We start from the raw sequence: 20552 nt of genomic DNA on the forward strand, positions 1-20552 counted from the left end.
GGAAAGGACATGCTTCAACTTATATATGTTCATAACATCAAAATTCAAACACTTTCCTTAATAAAATAAATGTCTCAACATTGTGGATTTTGTGGAAACTAATGAATTAAAATATAAATCATCATTTCTTTAAAGTGTTGATCTTTTCCTAAATTTTATACTTTCACAATTACACATATTAGAGATCTAAGATGTAAGACAATATTAAAATAATTTAAAATTTGGTCCATTTTTAATAAAGGGATCAGTTATTCTTTTGTATATTATTACATTTTGGAAGGTAATTAAAATACTCAATTGAACTGAATCATTTAAGTTCACTAGTAAAGGCCAAAACAGTTTGTAAATTTCCTTTTGTCCCAACTGCAGATTTAAGCCAAATCATGGTAGCCTAAAGTCAATGCTGTACCATCAAATTTGAAGATTTAAAACAGAAAGTTACAAAATTCTGATGTTCCCTGGGACCAGGAAGATATTGTAAAGATGGGAAGTGAGCTCTATTAGAATACAAGACTGAGTGGACAGACCTATGGAGAATGAGGCATTCAAATGAAAGAAAGAAAAAGATAGGATGGAATGAAAGAAAAAAGGAAGGAAGGGAGAATGGAAGGAAGGAAGAAGGAAGGATCTGAGGCCAGTGTGTACAGTAGCCTGTCAGTTGCATTTAACAGTTTTAAAATGTTTTATTACTATGACATAGTACATGTTCATTTTAACATCCATTCATTTTAGTAAGCAAATCGAACTATGTTACAGATATGTCATGATTTATTCAAATAATCTCCATTTGATAAAGACTCAAGATATCTTCAGATGTTTTCCATTACAAATGGTATTGACATGAATATTCTTCTAAATACAACCTGGTGCATTTGTAAGAAAATTTCTAGTGGAATTGTTCAAAAGATATTAACACACTGTCTTTAAAGTAGAAAGCAAGTATATCATTGAAGTTATTTTTAAATGCTTTCTTATCCTCCCCTGCTCCCAAATGCTTAGAAAGTCACAGGTGTTCCAGGACTGGGATTTTGGATACACTTTTTAAAAAACTCATGATAAAGTTAAAGGTTCATCTGTTTCTCTGAGACCATTTATGCGGCTGGCTTATGGACTCCCACTCATTCTGACTCCTGTGTACTTCATGGAATTATTTTTCTGTGAATTAACTATGTTGCATTTCTCTGATGGACTTACCTGTCCATATACAATATGCAGATTTGTCTGGTTCCCATAAAAAATGTTATAGGTCTTCAATAAAATATTAAGTTTTTCCCTAAAAAAAAAAAATACAGTTACAATCAGTCTTAGGCTCTTTAATGGTAAAGGCAATCATAGTGCTTTCAGTCCATAAGGATATGAGATAGAAAAGATGATTCAATGGAATCTTTATTGTTCTGTCATTTTAACTTAATGTAGGTCGTTGAAAACTGAAGCTTTCTTCAGACATCAGTAAATGTTAAAGGTGCTAATTCATAAGTAAATAACCAAAGAAGGGAAAATGACTGAGGACGAAAGTTGTGAAGAGAGTATTCTGTAGCAAGAGGCAGCCAGGAAATAGAAATTTGGTTACGTATCCCTGTTTTGTTTTGCAATATTCAACCAACCTAAGTTAAGCATCTAGAATGTGTCCTATGTTGTGCTCGTCACTGGAAATAGATCAAAGGTTCAGGGAGGGTTTCTGCTCCTGAATCTCTCTCCGCTTTGTGGTAGGTGGGCTCTGGCAGGGGGAACAGAGTCTCCTGACATACCTTCATCCTTTCCTCTGTGCCACCATAGTTGGAAATGCTTATCCTACTTACTCTGTTGGTCTAAACTATTGTCTCTCACCTGGATTATTACAAAATTCTCCTAAAAGCCTCCCTGTACCTATTGTTTATTCTCAGTTATTTTAATGCACACCTGATCACAGTTCTCTTTTGTTCAAAACTCTCCAATATCTTTATATTATTAGAATGAATGTTAATATCCTTTCAAAGATTTCAAAGGCCAGATGTGATGTGGTCTGGTACACCTTTAATCTCGTTTCCTACTTCTCTCTCTTTCACTCACTGTACTCCAACCACTGGCCACCTTGGCGTACCTGGAACACTCCAGGCACACGCTCACCTCAGGGTCTTTATACTTGCTGATCCTTCTGTCCAGAATGCTCTTCGCCATATTATCACACAGTTAGCACATTTATTTTTTAAAAATATTTACTCAAAAGTCATATTCTCAAGGAGTCTTTCTTGACCTCCCAATCTGGAAGTTGGCCTTCTCTCAGCATTCATATCTCACGTTCCTTATTACATTTACCTCTTAGTCACCATCTAACCTTGTATATATTTCACTAATATTCTTATAACATTTATCATATGTTCTTATGTATTATATATTCTTACTTTAAGATTATGTAGTTTTATATTCTCTTATAATCTGTCTCTCCCACTAGACGGTAGTGCCATGAGAATAGGTGTTTCTGTGTTTTGTTCACACTATATTCCATGTGCCTAGAAGAGGACCTGGCACATAGGAAGAACTCAACAAATAGTGGTTAAATGAAGTGATCAGAGAAATTTTTATTCCTAGCAAAACAAAACATATCAAACAAAGGAATATATGTATGTATATATATATATATATATATATATATATATATATATATATATATATATAATTTACCTCAGGATCATATATAATTATATATATTATATATATATATATATATATATTTTTTTTTTTTTTTTTTACCTAAGGTATACACACACACACATACACACACACACACACACAAACACACACACCCAGAGGGTGCCAAAAAATGTATACATATTTTAAGAAAGGAAAAAACTATATTAAAATTATACTGATGGTAACTATTTCATAATTGCAGAAGTCAAATGTGACTTGTATTCATCTCTTGTTATCGGTATATATTGAGTATTACAATTTTAACACAGTTTTTTCCTTTCTTAAAATGTGTATACATTTTTTTTATGGGGAGAAATCTTATTATATTAAATTACCAAATATATCAATCACTAAAATCTCTTTAGTCCTCAATATATGGCTTCCTCCCCTAAGGCTACTGGCTCTAAGAGGGCAGGAATTTTTATTTATTTTATTAGTTGCTATCTTCTTCCCAGTGTTTAGAGCAGAGACCTGCTCATAGTAGGCTCTTATTCAATAAATACTTATTGAATACTGAACGGTAGAATTAATGCATATTAATATTTACATGTTTGAGATCCTGTAAATATGTTTTTTCCATTTGACTTTTCTCACTTGTAATTTTTCATGTGTATATTTTCAAGGATCAATACACTCCACATAATCACCACATACAAAAATTATACAGAATTCCTGTATGCTTTTGTTCCATTCTGCAACTGGGTTACTTTAGAATTTTAGTGTTAATGAATATTTATGTTCTAAGTATCATTGGGCACACTGATCTTGTTCCCTTGGAGTCATAGCTGTGGGATATTCCTTTAAAATTATAGTACCTGTAAAGAGCATAAACACTTTTATTGCTCTCATTTGTTGAATGCCAGGACATCATACTGAAATTTCTGGTTCATCTGGGATACAGCTCCTGATATGCTGATCTGTGAGAGTTGTTATTAAAGCAAATGAAGTTTTACATAATCTTATTCCCTCAGGTTCTGTTTCTGATAAAACTGCACTATAAGGTGTGGTACAAGTATCCTTCAAAGTATTTACCTCAGGACCATATATAATTAGAAAGTTTATTCCCTGGGAACCAGCTACTTGAAAAATATTTCTGTAGCTGAACAAAACTTGGCTAAATTTTCTTCCACAGAAATAAGCCTCCAAATGACCAAGGGAGTTGCCAAACTGTGATCCTGGGCCATCTGTTTTTTGTAAATAAAGTTTTATTGGAATATAGCCACACTAATTTGTTTGCTTATTGTCTATGGCTGCTTTCCAGCTATAACTACAGAATTGAGTAGCTGTGACATAAGCCATATGGCCCACAAAGCCTAAAATATGTATTATCTGGTCCTTTCTAGAGAAAGTCAGCCAACCTATCAACCATGTGTAACACATCATAACTGAATACCACAGAAGTCTTCCATAGTGTTTTCACTATAGGCAGGATCTTTCTGACTATTAATGGCACTTTGAAAGATACTGTAGTATGAAGAACAGTAGAGCTCATTAAAATAATGTTGAGATAATATTAGGAAGTTAATTGTGCAATAAAGTGAGGAATAAATAAAGACAATTCAGAAGCTAGGTGGACAACAAATTGGCATGGGGATGTACAGTACAGCATAGAGAATATTTTTTCATTAATTTTTTAATTTTTTTACTTATTGTCAATAATATGGTAATAACTATGTACGTGTCAAGTGGGTACTAGACTAGTCAGGGTGATCATTTTGTAAGTTATATAAATGTCTTAGCACTATGTTATATGCTGGCAACTAATATAATATTGTACGTCAACTATAAGTAAAAAACATAATGAAAAAATTTAAAAAACAACAACAAAAAAAGAAGTTTGGTAAACAATTATAGTAATGGTAAATGCATTCCAAATATTAAAACATCATCACATTTTAATTTCATGTACCTTACCAGAGGAACTTTTGAAGATGATTTGTTTATGCACCTGATGAAAGAACATTGGGAAGAAAATGTAGCCTGTGACGTTCTAACTTGACTTGCTGGTATCAGCGGCCCAGGGAGCTGAAGCATTACTGTCAAATTGATCATCTGCTGACTGATTTAAATCATGTCCTCTAACAGAAGACCTGTACTAATGGTCATTCATTCATACATTTGCTGTGTGAGCATAATCAAGAGGCCTCAGTCATATTATGAGGGTGTGTGAGAGCTTTGAGGAATAGATGTTTCCTATAGCAAGCTTTGGAGGGTAAGAATTAAGCAAGAAGGGTATGAGGTGTTTACCAGGCAAAGAAAACATTGACAGGACATGTAGCTCTTTCTACAGTTTTTGTGGAGAAAGGTCAAAGAATTGGGATTCTAAGAATACAACATATAAAATGGAGGGGAGTGAGCAATGAGCTGAAAAAATAGACGGGAAACTAATGAACCATTTTGAGAAGTTTAGAATTCACGCTGCAAGCAATGGGCAGTTACTAAAGGTTCTAGGCAAGAGAAAGACATGATGGCTGGTAGAAGAGGGTAAAGGGTGTCAAATATATGGTGATAGAAGGAGAGCTGAATCTGGGTGATGAGCACACGATGTGATATATAGATGATGTATTACAGAATTGGATACTTGAAACCTATGTAACTTTACTAACCATTGTCACCCCAATAAATTCAATTAATTAAAAAAAAGAGAGAGAAAGACATGATGATGGTAAGGGCCACTAGGGAGTTTATGGAAAAAGATTGCAGGACAGGACAAGATGCAGCAAGATGAGTGGGACCATTGCAACAGTATTGGAACAGAGTTGCATGAGTAAGGCTATATTCCATGGAAGAATGATCAAACGTCTCACATATATTGAAGGATCTAACATCTAGAAGTGACCAAAAATAAGCATTAGGATTATATGGTTTAGGAGATCCAAATGTAATCACTAAAGTGTTTTTTTTGGGCAGTCCCTAGTCAGGAAAAAGGACACTGATTTAATATACATCAACTTGTCAATGGTAATTGTAACAGATTTTTAGGGTCCATTTAAATGTTACACATGGACCTGTCCACCACCCCACCATCCCCCCATCCCCCATAAAGGGGAAAAGAGCATCTGCGCACTCTTCCCTTTCAGCCAAAGAGTTTCCAACCCAGCCAACACCAGACTGCTTACCAACTGTTCAATTGCCCTAACAAAGCTATAAACAGGGGGATAAGAAATGGATTCCATGCCTAATCTTCTCAGTTTACAAATCTATGATGTCTAGAAGCCACAGGGGTGCCCATGAAGTAGAAAAAAGGCTGAAACAGCCTGTACATTTTATGTGTAACACATAAGAAATTGATTCTCTAAGAGCTGGATTTTTTAGAAAACATCATCACACAATCTATAATCTGGATAGTTTACAAAACTAAGGAATGGCAAAGTTCTATATAAACTAGACTTCTAACTACATGAACACAGAATCATAACTTTCCCCAGGACAGAAGCTGGCACCGTGCAGTGGCAGTGCAGAAAGAGGATCCTGATAGACACCCAGAATTATTCATTACAGCTCCTGGAAGAATGGTTTCCAGCAAGAGACTTAACACGGGGGTGACAGATATAGGGGAAGGGTGCAGCGGAGAGCCCAAGGCTCCTGTTCCTTTAAGGCTCCCAGCTCGCTTTCAATGAGTAATAGTAGATCCAGTGTTAACTGTAAAATGCTTAGGTGTACTTTGCACTTTATGGTCTGAATTGCAGCTGCTCAGCAGATGGGAATTACCCACATTCTGATGTTTGCCATAAATAACAGACTTAGCAAGAAATGAGTTCCTCAATCTTATCATGCTGTGCATTTGGCTGGCTGGAAGAAACAATCTTTATTTGATTTTATAAAACTGTAATATGTGTGCACATTGGACAGTATGATAGGTGGAAGTGAGTTATGCCCTGCATCCATAGATTGAATGGATGTCAAATATCAGTTGTAATAAGAATTCTTTCTTGTTTTAGTAATGATTTATGGCATAATTAAGTAGATATCCGATCCCTTTCCTGGAAACCAAAAAACGCTGTCCTACTCTTTACTAAGTGATTCTTACAATTTGGATTCACTAAAGGCAAACCAGAAATATTGTTGTATGCTGTAACCCAACACAAACTTCAAAGACTGCCACATAACACAAAATACATGTCAGAGGAAAATACCACAAGACATAGCCACGAAAGGCTATGGCTCTGCTTCCTGACTATGTGTTACTTCTGTCTCTCGGAGACTTGCTAAAAAATGTTCAGGCTCCAAATCAAGCAGCCACCGAACTGCATTGTGACTGCAGCATTACAAACAACATTCCGCTCTGTGTGTTGCCCTGTTTAAGAGCAGGTACCTAAAACATGTGAAAGAGTCTCTTCAAAGAGGTGAAAAATTGAGGCAGAATAAAAATGCTAACTTGCTCTTATACATTTAGTCCTACCCCCACCCCTCCGACACCCCCACACTGATTTTGTTCATAATATTAAATTTTAGCAAAAGATTAATAATTTTATATTAGGTTTGAAAAACATTTTAAAACTTAATGTGATGTTTTAATAAAGTAACTATGAATTAAACATGTAAAGGAAACAAATGGATCATTGCTGGGAATTAAGGTTGTGATTTTTCATTTTGTGTCACAGTTCTGTATACTTCCCAATTCTATATAATAAGTGCATAATACATTTATAATATTTTCATAATTGTACTTTCATGAAAACATAAACCCCTGAATGTTCTAGAAGAGGTGGAACCAGGAAATATGAGAATAGAGAATAAGTAGAGCCTTATCATTTGCTAAGACAAAATATCATTCCATATTCCTGAGGTCTGCAATCAGTAACAGAATTCTCTTACTCCACTTTATCCTTCATTACTGTCAACTTGAATCCTGGAATGAAAATCGCAAATTTCTGCAGACCCTCTTCCAGAAGTGGCCACAGCCTTAGGTCGTTTTTGCCTATGGCCTCATTTCCTGGCTCAAATGGTGAGGAAAGAGTGACTTTCAACATTTTCATGGAGGCCTGCCCCAGCTAACAAAGTAGGTTCATCACATTTCCATTGCAAAATGACGGGATTGAGTTCCACAGTTTAAAAACTGACAAATTGGGAAGAGGAAGACTATCTTGATTGAAGTAAAAATGCAAACCCTAAATGATCAGGGAGCTCCAGATTTGTCTAACTCTTCCTGACTTCCTTTGAAGAGGCTACCCGTTTTGAAAAGGGTTTCTAACATTTCTAGCAACTCTGCCAAAGTATCATCAATAGTGCTGTTGACGGGGATGACAGTGCCTGAGATTTTTTTGTTTTGTATTTCCAAATCTGTCTATGCTAAGACTCCCTCTTTAGTGCTGCCTACCAATAATAAAAAGGATCTGGGAGTTTCATGAACTCCATTGGAAATCTAATCGATAATATAACCTCCACTGCATAGCTACACTCTGGTTGCTTTTGGCCATTGTAACATTCATATTTTCTGGGCCATTCATCTTGTCAAGATTACCCCCATAAAATATGGCCCTGGAGACATTAGTGGGTAGAACTTTCAGCTTTTCTCCTATTTTCAACTCCTAGAACTCAGATAAGAGCAAAAGGATTGAAGATTGAAGAATAATTTCACAATATTAAGAAGAAACTTGAAGTGATGGATACTCAGTAGATACAAAACAAAGAAAACACCCAAAATGTTTTCTTGATTATAAAAACTCCACTGTTTAAGGGAAAGACTAACTACTCAGAACACTGTCACTAGATGTTGATAAGACACGGAAGAGGGGATAAAAAGGGAGAGGCAAAAGAAGACTGCATCATTTATTAAAGCACTAGTGTTTCTGAAGAAAATAGGAATGTGTTCTCGATCTGATACCCCGGCATTAAGAGAATCCCTTTATAAGGGTATATGTCAGTATTTGACATTTTAATACACTAGCATGTTTTCCAACAACCTTAGAAGAGGGAAGACACTTGTCTATTGCCATTCCCTCTATGGTCTGGCTTCTAAATACTTTCACGAAAAAGGTTTTTTAAAAATTCACAACCTATTACTATTATTCCAATTGGCGGCTACAGTGAGCTGCTTCCACGTCAGACCTTGGTTTCCGTTATCACATGCAGTTGACTTCCTAGGAGCAGACCAAGCAGTTTGTTAACAGGGAAGGAAGAATGAGGGGAGTGCATGCTCTATAATCTCCTTCTCTGGCCAGAAACCCAGAGAAGTACGGTCTCTGGTTCACAGCCCTAACCCTACTTTCAATTCAGCACCGATTTTTATATTTCTATTCAGTCCGAAGTAGGGACTTGAAACTGCCTCCACTTTGATGAAATAATCTGCGTCTTGCTGTAGCCAATTGTTTTGGAGAGAACAGATAAATATTTAGTGTCCGAGGAAATAGTGCTTGAAAGCTACAGAAAAATCATGTGCCCCTGTATGTGTGGACAACATGAAACGCAGTGGTACATATGCTTATCTTAGAACAGTGGCTCTGAAACTGGAGTGAGCATCAGAATTACCTGAAGGGCTTATTGAAATACAGATTATGAGTCCCACCCCTATAGTTTCTGATCGACTAAGGCTGGGTAGGTCCTGAGAATTTGCTATTCTAACATGTTTCCAGGTAATTCTGATGCTGCTACTCCAGGGACCACACTTTAAGATCCGTTCTTTTAGATCTCAGGGTGCTGAAAATCAATGTGATATTATTTTCTTAGGGGAAGGGAACCCTTTCTACTGCCAGATTGCAGGTTGAAATAGGTGGTCATTCCAATGAAAACTGTAATAGTTACATATAACTGGCCTACTAAAACTTCTACTCCTCCCCCTCTATTACTGAACTCAGGGGCCAAAGAACACTGTTTCTTCAGACATTCCTGTGGAGGAGGTTTGTTCCCTATTGCTGCTGTAAAAAATTACTACAAACTTAGTGGCTTTAAAAAACACAAATATATTAGTTTACAGTTCTTTAGGTGAGAAGGCAGGTCTTACTGGCTATAATCAAGGTCAGCAGGGCTGTATTTCTTCTGAAGTTTCTAGAGGAGAATGCATTTTCTGGCCTTCTCCAGTTTACAGAGCCTACCCACATTCCTTGGCTTCTGGCTCCGTTTTCCATCTTCAAAGCCAGCCATTGCCATTGAGTCATTCTTACCAGTAAAACTCTCATACTAACTCTTCAAGTAGCTCCCCTTCCACAGTTCAGACCCTTAAGGAAAAGAGTGGGCCCATCTGGATAATCTCCCTATTTTAATCTCAGCTAATTAGAGATTTTAATTCCATTTGTAACTTTAATTTCCTTTTGCCATGTAATGTAAAATATTCACAGGTTCAGGGAATTAGGAAGTAGACATTTTTGGGAGGTCATTATTCTGCCTATCATAGAATTTAAGAATATTCTTCTATCCAAATATTGTCTGAACATCTGGGTGACATCTTGTTAGATATCAGAATCTGTATTTTAACCAAGATTCCCCAGGTCCCAAATTAATTCTTTGAGGTTGGCTACTCCCACACTTATTTATAACCAAAATTTATTGAGGAATTACTATGTAACAGACAGTATCAGAGACTCTGGAATACTGCAATGTATTCAAGCAATGAGGTCCTGCTGTCATAGGACTTACTTTCTGGAGTAGGAAGATAGAAGAATACAAAAGAGCCAATAAAGAAATATACTCAAAAAAAAAAAAAAAGAAATATACTCATTTTTACATAGGTATTATTTTACATGAGGACAATAAAATAGGATCATGTGATGCGGTGCATTGAAGATGACATTTTAGAAAGGGTGATCAAGAGGCCTGAAATATTAAACTGATACCTCAATAAATAAGAAGGAGCAGCAGCAACGTAAAAATTCAAGGAGAGCCTTCCAGGCAGAGATGTAAGTGCCATATCCTGTATACAAGACTAAGCCTGCCATGTTGGAAGGAGAGAAAAAAGGAAAAGTGGTTCGAGATGAGGTTGTAAAGTTGTAAAGCTCACGTGAGGTTGTAAAGCTCACGATGGGCCTTAGAGACTCCTTTTGGTAGGGATTCTGCAATAGGAACTTTTGAAGGGCTCAAGCAAGATGCGGGGACTTACATTGTGAACAGACCTTTAGGCTGCCGTGAGAGAATGGACTGTGGGAACATGGAATGGAAGCAGGTATCCCAAGTCGAGGCTACTGCAGTTTGTCTAGGCAAGAGATAACGATGGCTTGAACTAGATGGTGAGAAGTGGCTGAGTTTCGGAGGTGGAGCTGATTGGATTTGCTGTGGGACTGCGTATAGGAATGAGGGAATGGAGGCATGAGGCAGGTGCCTCACTTCGACTGGGGTCTTGTTTCTCGTTCTTCATGAGTTAAACTTTCATTTCAGGTTTTTCAAATACATGCCGTATAGATTTTTTTTAAAAAGCCAATTGAAAAGTAAACACAGTTGTGCCACGCAACACCAGTCATTATTGGAGCAGATGCAAGCTGGTTGTAAACTAACACCCTGTGTGTCTGAACAGCTGGAGGCTTTTGTGCTTGTTCAGGACGACTGCTTTGACTTCACAGTCTGATGCCCCTTGTTCCTTTGAGATGGGGAAATGATCTATCTATTCTGTTAATGAGGTCTTTCAGTTATTTTACTGCTTCGCCTTTCAGCCTCTTGGACCACGGGGGTTGTTACTGGAGTGTCTGAACAGGTGGTCAGTGATCTTCAGGGCCGTCCACAGGAGTATGAGCTAGACAGGAGCTTTCTCCACACACAGGCTCTTCCCCTGCTCTTCTGTCATGTTGCCATGACTTACCACAGCTTCTCCTTACATTTGAAATACACATATTAAGCAACCTCCCGGGTTCTCTTAGGGACATCCTCCATCTAATTCTCTACCCTCTATAGAGTACATAGAACATATCATCTGCTTTGCTTAATGTCCTTAAACTCTTTCCTGTTGCTCTTGGGATAAAACCCCTAATCCTTATCACAGGAGGTAAAGCCCTGCTGGGTCTTTCTCCCTCTTTCGCCTCCTTTCAGGAGATGCTCTTCCCTGTATCCTGCACCTCCGCCACACTGGGGATCTTTCACTTGCTGGAGCTCTGTGCTCCCTCTGGCCATAAGGACTGTGCGCTGGCTCACTGTGTCAGGAACGCTCTCCTGTTCACCCCCTTAAACTTGTCAGCTCCCTCTTTGCTCAGGTCTTTAGAACCCCCTGCTTAGGCTACATCCTTATTCTGTCCGAAAACTGGGTCCCTTTCCTTCTGAACACTTACTTCAGTTTGTTATCAGGCCTTTAGACCTGTGGTTCTCAAAGTGTGATTCCTAGGCCAGTAGCATCTATTAGACATCCAAACGCTCACTCCTACCTAGACCTTCTGATCAGAAACTCTGGGAATGGAATCCAGCAATCTTTAGTTTAACAAGCTCTGCAGGTGATTGATATGAAGGTTCAAAATGGAGAGCGGCAGCTTGAAGCTGCTCTTGTATATTTTGGTTCAAAAATTACACACCACAGCTTCTAGTACAGCCCCTGGCACGTAGTCTGCTCTCACTAATGATTTGCTTAGGGAATAAAATTAAATCCTGACCTATTTTTAGTTAACATATCCAGACATTCAAGTAAACTCTATAAGTGAATATATTTCTAGAGTATTTGAATTTTGACTTAATCAGACTTTCTATTGAAATATGTTTGGTGGATCTTGGCAGATAATATTGTTTTTTAGCATACTGAAATGATAAAATAGGTAAATGTGTAGTAAATACATTGGGAATAACAGTCATCGATATGCTTAATGACCGTTGACAATATGTGCTCATTGAAAACTATCTGATATAAAGAAAGATTAATAAATGACCTTTTTTCACATATTTAGAAGGTAAATTATTGACCTCTGGTGACCTAGAAATAGATGTGATATCCAATTTCTCATAATGAAAATTTCTTTTATTTTCACTGTCATCAAACATGAATAATGGGAATTTTAAAATAAACTTAAAAACAATCCCCACATAGACAAAGTTTTCTCATTCTTAGGAAAGATGGTCCTAACCATACCTCAAACATTTTACCACTGGCTGATTCTAGGATCCTGACTCATAAAAATATGTCAGAGAGGGTTCCTTTATCCTTTACTAAAGGCAAGCTTCCAGCAGCTTCCAGGAGAGCGGTGTCCTCTATAAACCTACCTGCAGGGCATGTTGGGGCACGCAGTATTCGCTCCAGTTCCTTTGCTCAACAGAAGACCCTGGCCATGAACCTGGGCAAACATTGCCCTCTGGCTCTACCGGCCAGGTAGAAGCAAGCTCTGAACACTGGCTCTTTGTGCTGGATTTGTGCTCAGAGGTGCAGGTGCTGGTTCCTTTGTTTCAGCAAAGGGTGCTGGCCAACACCCTTGGAAAAGAAACTGTTTGGAATAATGCACTCTCTGCTAAAAAGCATTACATCATGCTAATTAAACTTATTTACTAAGGACAGGAATGCACACACGCCTTGTGGGCTGCTGTTAAAAGAGTGTCAGCCTGCAAGGGTTTGCATCAGGTCCCTAAGTAGGAGAAAAAGTCTAACAGTTTCTGAGAGTGAAATCTCATCCGCATTTCTAAAGCTGGGTTTGAATTGTGTTCAAGCACAAAGTTGGCATTTACTCACCTCTAAAGTGCCCTGGTTTTAGGACCTGAAATGAAAGCAACTATATGGAAAAAAGAAAAGAAAAAAAAAGAAAAGAAAAAAGCTCAGCTCCCGTAGAATATTTACTGTGTGAAACAATAGAGTAGTGATGACCCCAGGCAATGAAACAGCAAGTGGAACCTTAGTCATTTGAGCATGAAGCTAATTTATACCAACACCCTTCACCCAAGGACATTTCTAAACTCAGAGAATTCTCATCCAGTAGTAAGACATACATGTTATATTGATTACTGTGCTTAATATTAAGATCTTTTATTTTATTATTCGTATATAGTTCTCATGATACTTGCTGAAACCAAAATTTCCATTAAGCAGATTCTATTTTCTTATTTTATTATTTTCATGTATTTCTTTGCAGAAAAATAAAAATCCCTTAATAAATTGGTAACTCTGTCTTGTTCACTAGAGCAATGCCTAGTGCAGAAAAACTACTTGTTAAGTGAATAAATGAATGGAAGTGTTTGCCAGATTTGTGACATGTTGGATATCATAGGTGGTCAGTGGTATCATTATAATTTCTGTCCACTATTTTGTAAATATTGCCCTGGGCTCCAGGAATTTTGTTTATTTCAGGTGGCCAGAAGACTTAAAACTTTAATCCATTCCCCCTCTGAGCAGTGGTTCTTAGAGTTCAGTATGCATCAGAATTACCTAATTAGTTCTGGGGTGAAGCCCAGAGTATGCATTTTTAACAAGCATCTGACTGGGACAGGTGCCCATGGACCATGTTTTAAGAAATGCTATTATCAAGTCAGATGTTGGTATAAATGCTAAAATATTTTACTTTACCATTTGGAGTTCCAATTAATTAGGGCTTGAAAGAGGCTCTGGGTTATAGAACATAAACTGTAAGTCCTCAATTCAGTCAATTAAAAATATGACACAAAATAAGGGTCACTAGAATCACAGATCCTTCTTTGGAAATATCTTCCCCCAAATATGTGGCTTCATTGTGACATATTTTACTTCAGGCCAATTATAAAATGGGAAGGCATATAGGTTATCAAATTTGGGTAGTTTTCTTTCTCCTCTTATGTTACTGATTAATAGAAAGTATTCATGAAAACTATTTTCAGAGGTAAAAAAAAACATTATAGAGTGCTAACTTTAAGGCTATTTTGTAGGAAAGTGATTAATACATTCTGGCTGAGAACTATGGCCATGCTATTGAAACTAATTATTCATGTATTGTTTTCATGATTTTGGCCAACTTCAACTATCATCTGTTGTCAATATTTTTCTAATTGGCTCCTCTTTTAAGTAAGTTTTTTATTTGTCACGAGTGCAATATGTTTGTAAAATTAAAAATTTCATGTGCTAGTTATATTTTTCTAATATTTTCCATCAGTGTCCAAATAAGAAACAATCGTCTATGTTTCATCTAAAATCATCTCATGTACCAAAGTCATCCAGGTATCCCACCTTGGGAAATAGGATGCAAAAGATGCTTAGGTCTTACCCTCAAAGGATGTGCATTCTACCTCAGGAAATCAAGCATCTATTATGAGATGATAAAGGTAAGCCAGGAGACTTCAGCTGTTGGCGAGAGGGAAACTCATCAAACATCTTTAGAAAGTTAATTTGTAGCAATGCCATTAGACTTATTTGTGCTCTTTGATCCAGTAATTCCACTTTTATGAACTAGCGTTTGTGTATTCAAAAAATTGGAGCCGTCTTGAGGGTCAAAATTAAAGAAATGATTATATTTTGGCATTTCTATATCATTGAATGCTACAATGTCATTAAAATCATCTTTAGAACCATTTTTTAATGGTAAGTGAAAATATTTGTAATATAAGGCCAGGTGGGTAAAACAAAATACAGTATAATCTGAAATATGGAAAATAGAATCCTTAGAAGATGAAGAATAGGACAAAATTAGGGTATATATTTTTTCTCAATCATGAGATTGTGGATAATCTTTATTTTTTGAACATGTTTTAATATTTTAACAGTTTTTACAATTATATAAAATATGAATACATAAAATGTAATTTGCTTCATTTCCCTATGACATTTGTCTTGAAGTTTGGTCAGGGAAGAGAGGTCCTACTTCATGTTGGTGTCAGGGTTTGCATACAGGGGACTGTGGATTGAGGATGCCTCATGCTTGTTAGGACTATATTTTAATCTGATCATGAGGGTGAGTCTAAAGGTTTAAGTGAGAAATGTCCTTGCTTCCTCAGGGATCCAGTAGGTAGAGCTGCTGTGTCATAGCTGAAGTAGACTAAGGGACAATTGTTGTAACCTCAGAGGTTATCACCTGAGAGGTGGGCCCCAGGAGTAGTTTATCAAGGTACTGGCAGGGACATATGGGAATCATGATTTCATGAGCTGAACTGAAACATACAGAGTTGAATAAAAGGAAATTATGTACAGGGGTTTTTACATTCTTCTCTAATACTCTACTTTTTCTTCTCTGAAATTCCCTCCTAGTGTAGTACATTGGTTTTCCTGGCTGGGCAAACTTACTGCACAGAAGACACATAGGCAAAAAGGAACACCAGTACAGACCCAGGACTATTGTCTCTGGAGACTCCTCTCTGCCTTCTGTAATTTTCCCTGGGAAGAGACGAATATGGTAGGGGGAACTTTTGGGGGCTGTCCTGGGTTCTTACCCCATGCTTCACCTCTGTTACTCTTTTGGGAGCCTCTTACCCTTTATTCACAACCTCCCCCATCTTCTCCATCATCCATCTATCTTGAACCTCCTTTGCCTCCTGCTACTCTTGCAGATTACTCACATCTTTTTCTTATCTGTTCCTTCATCTTTGTCTCTTCTCAAACTGTCATCTTTCAGGTACTCTCAACAAGGCCCATCCTGTTACCATGTCCATCTCTTACCCATCTCTAAGAACTTTCTGTCCCTCTTACCTTCTGTTTTATGTGTATGCTACCTTTTCTGACCTTCATTGTCAGTCATCTGTACTTACTATATTTTTAAAATTTTTATTACATTTATTGAGATGACATTGGTTATTAAAATTATATAGGTCTCAAGTGTACAATTCTATAATATATCATCTATAAATCCCATTGTGTGTTCACCACCCAGAGTCAGTTCTCCTTCCATCACCATATATTTGATGTACTTAATATTTAAAAAATAAATTTCTCAGTCTTTTATTTCAATGTCCCATCTCCTTAACTTTTTTCTTCTCCTTGTATCTCCATCAATGTTTCAGTTACCTTGACATCCTAAAGTGGTGTCACTTATTTATATGGATAATATTACGTGCTATGTAACTGCTTCCTCTCTGTTCAGTCTCCACAGTCATTCTGCCCATTTATTTACCCAATATATTTCTGCCTTGCCTTCTTGTTTCTGATTTTTCCTACTTCATTTCACTCTTTTATAACCTTGGATCTTGAGTCTTCTCTAGTTACACTTATTTCCTAGGTGATCTTATTCAATCTCAAATGTAACATATTCAGAACCGAATTCCTGATCTTTCACCCCAAACCTATTCCTCCTGTAGTCTTTATAACATCAGAAAATTTCAACTCCATTCTAGATCACAATCCTTGGAATCATCCTTGATTATTCTCTCTCTCTCACACCCCACATCTCAGCCTTCAGGAAATCCTGTTTTCTCTTCCTTCAAAATATATCCAGAATCTGACCATTTTTTTTCTACCTCCACTGCTGCCACCTTGGTCCAAGGCACTATAGTCTCTCCTGTGGACCATCAGCTCCTCAACAGTTTCTTTGATTCCATTCTTGTCTCCTCTTCAGTCTGCTCTTAACAGCCAGACTGATCCAATTACTCATGTACGCAATATCCTTCAATGGCTTCTTCGCATCACCTAAGTGGGAAAGACGAAATCTCACAATGGCCTGTGAGACTTTCCATGTTCTGGCCCCATATGTCTCTGACCTCAGCTTCTCCTACTGTAGTTCCTACTTCACTTCCCTACACTGGCTTCCTCCCTCCTTTTAGGCTTACACTTGCCTCAGGGCTATAAACCTGCTGTCCCCTTTGCCTGGATGTTCCCTGACCAATACCTGCACAACTTTCTCGTTCGCTTCCTTTAGGTGCTTGCTCTCATACTCACTGAGGACTTCCCTGGCTATCTTAATATGAAATCATAACTGGCCTGCTCTCCACCCCCAGTACTCATTACTTCCTTTCCTGCTTTATTTTTATTCTTCATACCTTTCAGCACCTGACAGTGTATATTGTAACTCATGTATCTTACATATTTAGTATACAGTCATGCCCCCTGACCCATAGAAGTTGGATGCTTGAAACTGTGGATAGTACTGAACCCTATATATGTTATGTTTTTTCCTATACATACATACCTACGATAAAGTTTAATTTATAAATTAGGCAATTTCATGGATAGAAGATTTGTTCTTACCATAGATCTTAGCAACCTCAACATAAAAAAATATTTTCTTTTCTTATTATGCCGAGAAATTTCACCTTTACACTTAAAGGAAGCACTTATGGCTTCTCTTTGGTGTATTTGAATTGTTAGCTCTTACTCTAGCTCTTCGGGGGTCATTATTAAGTAAAAGAAGAGTTACTTAAACCAGGCACTGCGATACCATGACAGTCTATCTGATAACCAGACAACTACTAAGTGACTACTTGGCGGGGCGCCTATATAGAGTAGATATGCTTGACAAGGGATGATTTATGTCTCAGGTGGGCTGGAGTGGGATGGTGAGATTTCATAACACTACTTAGAATGACATGCCATTTAAAACTTATGAATTGTTTATTCCTGGAAGTTCCCATTTAATATTTTCAGACTGCAGTTGACTGCAGGGAACTGAAATTGGAAAGTGAAACTTTGGATAAGGGAGGACTACTGTGTTTCCTTTTTAGGAGGCAACCCCATGAGGGTCGAGGTCTTGTTTGGTTCATTGCTGAATGCTCAGGATCCAGAAGAATACATGAATCCACTATCTTTTACTTTATGTCTTCTTCCCACCTCTTATACTTCACGCAATCCTCCAGCTGTGGCTTTAATTCCATTTTTGACCATATTTGTTCCTTCTGCTTTCCTATTTCCCAATCCTGAATCATTTACATCTACTTCCCTCTCTTACTTATTTGGCTTTGTTTCTCTTATTTATAAGAAGTGGGTCATGTTCCAGTGCCACTGTTTCTCCCCTTACCATTTTGTTTTTCCCCTTCTTAGCTTCTGCTCTAGCTCAGTGAGGTTCACTTCTCATCTTTACTCTTATAATTTTCAAATCCTTACTGTGTTATTTCCAAAGCAACATAAGATATTATGTGCTGTGTATAAGAAAATAGCTGTAGATGTGGCCATAAATTGTATAACCCAATGTAAAGAGGGAAACAGTAAAAATGAAATATGTTATGAAATGTGAGTGATTGTTCCATAAAAAGCTATGGTTCAGCAGTATTTAGGGATGTATTTATTCAACCTCTTATTTAATGTCTCAACTGATGATTCTTATTATTGACTTTGTGGATCATATATCATGCTTAGAATGACATAGTGCTGGGGTATAACCCACAAATGACTGGCAAGTAGAATAACATATTATACAGGTATATAGTTACCTGGTAATAAACGTCCTCTCATTTACGAAGATCCAAGAAGAAAACTGGTGAGCCGTCATAGTTATCTTTACTCTCTTTTTGAGATCATCTGAGGATACCCTAAAACATTAGAATAATATTAATGGAATGTTCCTGTGATGCATTCATAAATTAGTTTCTGACTTAAATTGAATTTTTTTGTTGTTGTGTCCCTAGTGTGTAAAAGTATTTTGGGGGAGTTTTAAAGTAGTGTTTCATGTTTGGCCTGAGGGTTGGGTTGGGGAGGGAAGAAAAGAGAAGCTTTTTTTTTTTTTTTATATATATATATATAAAACATTTTTAAAAACTCCATATATATATATATATCCCTGAATACATATATAATATATATATATATAAATATATATATATAAATCCCTGAATATATATATATATAAAATCCCTGAAAATATATATATATATATATATATATATATATATATATATATATATATGTATATATATCGAAGGGAACTAATATTGAGCATGCATGAGATGTTCTCCAAAATCTTCAATTATCAGAAAATAAGCTTAGGGTTCAGAGTTTTAACTATAACTCGCTTTGAGTGAGTTTCTTAATGGCATCCTCTAAACTTCTTTTTCATGATTGTTCATAAGATAGCTTGTTTTGGGAACAAGTGATAATGTGTTGTTTTCTCTCTCCTCCTACCCCGTCCCTACCATATAATTTTAAGATGTTTAGATGTTCCCCTCTGTTCTTATTACTCAATATGTGCTTTTGAGAAAAATCCATTTTATTTCTTTTGATATCATCTTCCACCTTAAATTGAAAATTATGTTCTTCATATAAATTGGGGAAAATAGTAGTAAAGGAAGAGAAAACATACAATTCAGTTTTGACAAATTCTAAAAAAAGATGATAAAGAGGACGTATGAAGAAATATAGATAAGCCACAAATGTATACCTTGACATATTGTCTTCCCCTTGGTAATCAATTTGAGAGACTGATAACTGTGGGATGAAGAGACAGAGAGAGGGAAAGGCAGACAGGGGCAAAGCATTTTTTTTATGAAAATACAATAGAAACCACAGTGTTGTCCCATGATATGTGCAAATGATTTGAAAATTTATAAGTGAAATCCTGGATCAAACTTATGCTGATAATCACTTTACAGTTGATGGTTGTATGAGCTGTGCTCCTAGTAATGAATGTATCCAGTGTGTCCAAATTTGGCATAACTCCTATTATAAATAGTCCTATTTCTGAATTTTTAGTATTTAATTTGGAATACATGCTAATTTTTTTTTCATCTTATTCACATTTCTGATACTACCAGGTTTTTGTTATTTAAAAATTATCCTCCTGTTTCATCTCTCTATAAATGCACAGATGTGCTTGGGGTGTTTGAAGCTGTCCTTTCCTGCTACAGAGCTTACTTTTTATTGAGAAGTATAAAAAGAACAAAAGAGAAGCCACATGAGGAATTCTGTCTGGCTGGAATAATGTTTCTGAAGCCTTGCTGTTTTTATATTTCATAGTGAAACTTTCAGAAATACATGAAAAAAAGTTAGGTGTCTTGCTGTTACTTTATTTTAAAGTAAAATTTCCAGAGACTAGTGGAAAAACAAAGCCAGTCACTTTTAAACTTCTGCTTACTTAGCAGCTCAGTGTTATTTTCTTTAAGAAGATATTAACTTCTCAAAGGCTTCTGTGACTCAATAAAGAGGCATTTTGCAATCACTGAAATTTTTA

The 20552-nt window shown here is 36.6% G+C and overlaps 1 protein-coding gene across 11 annotated transcripts in view; it reads right to left on the bottom strand.

The window, feature by feature from the left end:
- Positions 1–20552, bottom strand: part of RASSF6 (Ras association domain family member 6) — a 60738-nt gene that overhangs the window by 27670 nt on the left and 12516 nt on the right. For 9 of the 11 annotated variants that reach the window (XM_081046295.1, XM_081046298.1, XM_081046299.1 and 6 more), the window contains 2 exons: positions 18820–18918; positions 1195–1273 (listed from right to left, as the gene is read on the bottom strand). In XM_081046295.1, coding sequence (XP_080902421.1) covers positions 1195–1273; positions 18820–18878 — 138 coding nt within the window. In that variant the 5' untranslated portion in view covers positions 18879–18918. The remainder of the gene's footprint in view (positions 1–1194; positions 1274–18819; positions 18919–20552) is intronic. The other 2 variants (XM_081046296.1, XM_081046297.1) reach the window with 1 other exon arrangement.

The sequence above is a fragment of the Rhinolophus hipposideros genome, assembly GCF_964194185.1.
Source record: "Rhinolophus hipposideros genome assembly, chromosome: 1".
In the NCBI taxonomy this organism is placed as follows: Eukaryota; Metazoa; Chordata; class Mammalia; order Chiroptera; family Rhinolophidae; genus Rhinolophus; species Rhinolophus hipposideros.